At 37.3% G+C, this 5,786-nt stretch overlaps 1 protein-coding gene across 1 annotated transcript; it reads right to left on the reverse strand.

The window, feature by feature from the left end:
* Positions 1 to 4,094: 4,094 nt before the first annotated feature.
* Positions 4,095 to 4,826, reverse strand: LOC141632741 (uncharacterized). The gene is made up of 2 exons (XM_074445257.1): positions 4,641 to 4,826; positions 4,095 to 4,556 (listed from the first exon to the last, which is right to left on the reverse strand). The coding sequence occupies exons 1-2, from the start codon at positions 4,824 to 4,826 to the stop codon at positions 4,095 to 4,097; spliced, it is 648 nt and encodes a 215-aa protein (XP_074301358.1).
* Positions 4,827 to 5,786: the final 960 nt, after the last annotated feature.

Consider the following 5,786-nt stretch of genomic DNA (forward strand, 5'->3'; position numbering starts at 1 on the left):
CGCCCGAGGATAAGGCTCAACCCACCATATATGCAATTTATGGGTCGATGACTAACGATGATAATTTGACACAACGAAGCAAGAGTCAATCCCCGACGAAGTTTCGGTGTATGATCTCTTCTTATGGTCAAGTAGCTTACATACGCAAGTCTAATGGACTATAAACGACCCGCGAATCCTCGGTCGAGAGGGACTGGGGTATACTTTGACTTTCGCCCGTCCAAGCCTCAGTCAAAGTGGGGGCTCTGTAGATACCCATATCTGTCGATATTGGAATTTATAGAAAACCCGACAAACACCCGATGATGATAGGACACATGTATTCTTTAGTTGTCATTGTCATTATTTGGGTTCGTTTTACTATGTGGAATGAGCGTTGTCGACGGAGTATTTTATTAATTTAAATGATATTTAAATTAAAGCTTTTTTTAAGTGAATTCATTTTATTGTTTTAATTTGAATTTATTTTCTTAAATTTATTTTATTGAAAATAAAATATATTTTTTTGATTTGAAAAATCATTCATTTTAAATGTGCTATTTGATTTGAAAAATCGAATTTGAAAATTTAAAACTCGTTTCAACCACGCGTTTTGGAGCTCGATTATAGCTCGGTTTTTAAGCCCGTTTTCTTTACGAGTTGGCACGAATCTCGAGTACACTAACCAACCTAGGCCTCTACCCATTCAACCCCAGTTCGAACCCCCATATCCACACCCAAATCTCGTCCTAAACACTCCCCAACACAGCCCAATTCCTTCCTTTACCCGTGTTTGTATAGCCCATCGAAAGCCCTTCTAAACCGATTCAAACTTGGTCCAAACCCGCAACCCATCACCAGCAACCCGCGCTCCACATTACCCAAAACAACCCAGCACCTAGAACAACACAAAACCCATCCAATTCCCGTCCCAAATACTCCACAAACAACCCGCAACACAAGCAGCCCCCCCCCCCTGTTTTGCGTGCTCAATCCCGAGCCCAAAACCCGCTCCAAACAGCTACCAAACCCGTGCCCATTAACCCTACACCATACCCTAGTATCCTACCCATATTACCTTAGCTTAACCACCAATAAAACCCCCATACAAACCCTCAAAACCCCACGAATTTGCTGATGGACAGCAGCTATGCGAAACAGGCCCGACTGCTTGTTGCCCTACTTCTACCCTTCGAAACTCCTTATAAATACCCCCCCTTCACCATAAAATCATTCCTCTAAGTTCTCCCCACAACATACTGCAAATAACAACCATCAATCGTCCAAAAAAACCCTAAACTAAAGTCGTGACAGCCGCTCGAAAACAGGGACACAAATCTTGTTTTCGAGTTTCTGTCGTGGTCTTTGGCCTTGATTCTCGTGTACAAATCCTATTAAAACTTCTGGTTTGTTTCCATATTCACAAAATTCAGTCTTTCTAGTTTCTAAAACATCTTTCGGTTTGAAAAATCGTTGAGAAACGAAGTCGTGGTGAGCGATTGAAAATCGCTGCTCAAGTCTGCCTTTTGAACGTGTTTGTTTCGTGATTTCAAAATTCAATTTCAATTGTCTTCGTCGACGACGGCCCCTCGAGATAAAATCTACGATCGATTACGACCCAAGACGGTGTCAACGATACATGTAGGTTGAGGGTGCATTAAAACTCCCTTCTCTCCTTTTTATTTCGTTTTTTTATTGTTTATTTACTAACCATTGTCTAACATCGTCTAACTAATATCGAAACTAGAATAGTTTGAGTATGAGTTAAAGTACCATTCCGGCACCCGCATTGACTTGAGATGGGAAAGAAATCCGCCATATCGGTCGGTCGTACACCCCGTCTCATTTACATATCCTCGTGTTGGAATAGGGCAATTTAATAAATCGAGTTTATTTAATTTATGTGTATTTATTTTTAACCGTATAAAAATTGATTTTTTATGATTTTCCAGACCTATAATTTGTAATTTTAATTTAGGTAGATTTTCGTAATTTATTGCATTGATTTAGTATTTATTTTGTAATTAGCAATGTATTAATTCAAAACCCGCGCAGTGCACGGGTCAATTCTGACATACTTCGAAAATTCCAGATCCGTGCAGTGCACGGGTTTGTCCAGGTTTTGTGTTTTAATTTGCTTCCTTGTTTGACTTTGTTTGATTAATCCTTAGTTTAATTAGTTTATGTTTTAGATTTTAATTCACTTTATTTATAATTTATATTGTATGCATGAGCTAACCACTAATGTTTGTTAATACATCTTATGCTAAGCGTAAGCCTTCCTATCCCTCTCTTTGGATGTGTTTTTCTAGTTTAATCAATGAACCTCACATGCTAAACCACTTCGACGAAGTTAAATGCATTTTAAACGACTTAGAATGAAATTCGCATGATAGGATTTAAATTCAATGGTTGCATACGCATGTGATATCTTTCCGAAATAGCCATCTTTCACCTAGTAGAGACCGTTATTGAAATGGGCGGGGTTGGGTGTTGTTTTAATGAAATTAAATTAACTTCCTAACACGTAAAGTCACACGAATTCAAATCTCTAAAATTGGTTTCTAAATTCCATTTAAAAATTTAGTGGCGACTCTTTTAAAATTAAAAATGTTTTGAAAAAGCATTTGAGTGGAGCGTTTTTCCATGGTCCACAATTATCCATGTCGGCTTCTGTGTGTTTGTTTTGTTTGCTTGCCTTTAATTGTCGACGCATACCGTTTTTCTCGGCCTCAACGAACTTTACTCGGGCTTCAACAAGTTCCAGATCTTTTAGTAAGGCCTCTTCACGTGCTTCTGCTGCCTCCACATTTGTTAGTGCTTCGAAAACATCTACATAAAGAGAGTCTATTTTTCATTTTGCTTTATTGAGTTCATCCTTTGTGTCCTCAAGTTCTATTTTTATTGCAGACCTTTGGTTATTGTCAGTTATGGAACTCATTCTGCACCATGGAAAACCGAAATATTTTATCCATTTAAAAAAGACATCAAAATACTTGAACAAAAAAGGAAAGTAAAAGAATGTCACAGATTACCTTTTCCAAAAAAGACAACCGATTAGTGTTGCAAAGTAGTGAAAGTATAAGTTTGTTGTTTTTGATTTTTTTTTTTGTTTCCTTGTAGCAGCAGTGACTAATTTTTGTTTCTAAACACAAGTATTTATAGTTGGTTGTGGGAGACAAATAGTTTTAATAAAAAAATTAGATAAGATTAAGACAAACTATTAGAATTTTTAAACATTAACTGCTTTTTATTAGATAAGCCAAGGAGTTTAGGAAGTTTTTAATTTTAATTTTATGTTGTTAATTAATAATAACGTTTACCTGCCATGTTTAATCAGTAGTGTTATTATAATGTTATTCTATTATTATTATACTACAGTGTTTTTATTCTGTTGTTATTTTGCATTTACTGTGAAGTTTGTGATTTTGATGTGATATGGTGCGGTTTTGTATTTGTCTTGTTATTGTTATTCTCGTGTTATTTTTATATATTCTGTTGTTATTATGCTGTTACTATTATGTATTCTGCAGTTATTTAGCTGTTATTCTTATGTATTCTGCTGTAACAGCATAATGTAGTTCTCCTGTTATTTTCCTGTGTTTTTATCAGTAATGTTAATATTTTTGTTTATATTCTGTTAATACAGTGGTATTTGGGAATGCTTTTTTTTTTTTTTTTTTTGATGACGAGGGGGTTGAATCCCCCCCGGGTCCATGCATTCCCGCACCACCACATGGACCATGTAAGCCACCCCTTCGGGGGCTGCAGTGACCAAGTGATCATCGCCTCAACTGGTAGTCAAACCCGGGACCTCTCAACTCCTGCATTTCTGCAAGCTTTAAGGTTTAACCCGGCTACCACTGGACTAACACCACTTGGTTATTTGGGAATGCTTGTTCTTATATAAAAAATATTTAAGTAATATTTAAGCAAAAAAAATGTAGTTCTAAAATGTAGTTCTCACTAATTATGTAGTAAATTTAAACATAAAAGGCATTTGTAACTTATTACACACACTGGTAAAACTAATGTAAGGATGACAAATAGTAAAAGTGTTCAATTTCAGGCGAACTCTTAATGATAGTCCTTCTCTTTTTCGTCTCTTGTTCACTTCATGCATCCGATGAATCTTCCTCTTCAGTTTCTGATTCTTCTTCATCGTCGTCCGAAGGCGGTCTGTCAACAAAAGGAAGGTTACAAGTTCGACTGTTGTGGTTTACCCATTTTTTACAGTTACTGCACCTTCTCTTTCTCTTTTGTTGCTTCCTTATGCTCTTTTCTTTGGACGTCATCAATCTTTTTCCACTGCCCTTGTTCTTTGCCTTACGTGGTGGTCGTATGTCGATTTCATTTGAAGTTGTGATTCCAAGAAGATCCTCAATTTCTTTGTTTTTCGTTTTTGATGCGACTGGCCCTGTGATGTTCTCCCTGAACTGTTTGAGCATTTTCTCCAGTTGTTTCATCTGTTTAAATGTACCAGTATTGTCCAGCACCCCCACAGTTGCATAAATTTCAGACCATACTTTTGACATCTCCATTTTCTTGATGTCAGCTTCACCGTAGTCTTCCACGACCTTCCCGTTTTCATCGTAAACGATAGGCCTGTACGATTTCTTTGTCCATCGAGGAAGCACCTAGGCTTCAGGTATCTTATATACCTTCCTCCTGTTCCAGACCCATATTATATGTCTGCAAACAAAACTACACCTCTCAAATAGCTTACAACCACATTTGGTGTTATTATTTTTAATGTTATATTCGACGAGGAATTTTCTGTCCTTCAGTCCGTCAATAACCTCATGGTACTCTACTACTCCTTCTGTTGTCAAACCTCTGACTCCCATGGTGTAGATGGCATGTTTTACCTCTTTTTGAAATTCAGAAAAGATAGCATGTGTCTATACCAGTGATGCATGCACCTCTATCAACATTGGGCCTACTTTCTCAAGCATACTATGCTCATTGGTAGTGTCCAGCGGCCTCTGTGCATATCTCTGCTGTTCTATGGCAGAATTAAACCTTACCCAAAACTCGACAAGTGTTCCAAAATGGCTTTCAAACCTTTTGAAGTAACTGTTTGAGCTTTCAGATCTTTGAGTTGTCCTCAACAAATATCCTAGAGGCAGATCCCGAAAGTAGGCAGGTATCCACTTTCGCCTTATTGAAAAAATGTATTTCAGCCAGCGGTTGTTTTGCAGCTCATGTTGTGAAACCACGGCAGTCTATTTTTCTTCAAACTCATGTGGTTCTAAATCAATATCCCAAACAACAACATTTATGTCAGTTATAAAATCTGTTTCATTACAGATTGTTCTTCCTACCTTTTCTGGCACTTTCTGCATGATGTGCCACATGCAGTACTTGCGGATTGCGTTTGTGAAAATTTTTAGACATGCTTTTTTAATCCCAGGGAATTGATCTGTGATGATACATTGAGGTTGCTTTTGTCCCATCGCATCTAAAAACTTTCCAAATATCTATTCAAAGGATTCTTGACACTCAAATTCAAGTAAGCCAGCCCCGAAATTCACGGTTTTTTGGTTGTGGTCTACTCCTGTGAATGGAGTAAAACCATGAAGTACTTGTTTGTGCCATAAGTAGAGTCAGAGGATATTGTGTTTCTAAATATTTTGTAGTTGTTTATGGCTTCCCGATCAGCCCAGAAGACTTTTGTCAAACATTTGCTCTTATCCAGGTCATAAGCAAAATAGAAACCGTGTGTTTCAGCAAGCCTTTTGAAATTATCAATGAACATTGAGGTATCAGTATCCCTAATGTAACACTTGACATCCCTTTTGATGTTT

This window comes from Silene latifolia, chromosome Y (genome assembly GCF_048544455.1).
Source record: "Silene latifolia isolate original U9 population chromosome Y, ASM4854445v1, whole genome shotgun sequence".
NCBI lineage: Eukaryota > Viridiplantae > Streptophyta > Magnoliopsida > Caryophyllales > Caryophyllaceae > Silene > Silene latifolia.

Excerpts from the sequence above, each read along its gene's own strand:
- LOC141632741 (XM_074445257.1), bottom strand. The coding sequence starts at position 4,826 with ATGGGAGTCAGAGGTTTGACAACAGAAGGAGTAGTAGAGTACCATGAG. Across the intron at positions 4,557-4,640 it reads GGGTCTGGAACAGGAGGAAG|GTCGTGGAAGACTACGGTGA; the intron begins GTATATAAGATA and ends GAAAACGGGAAG.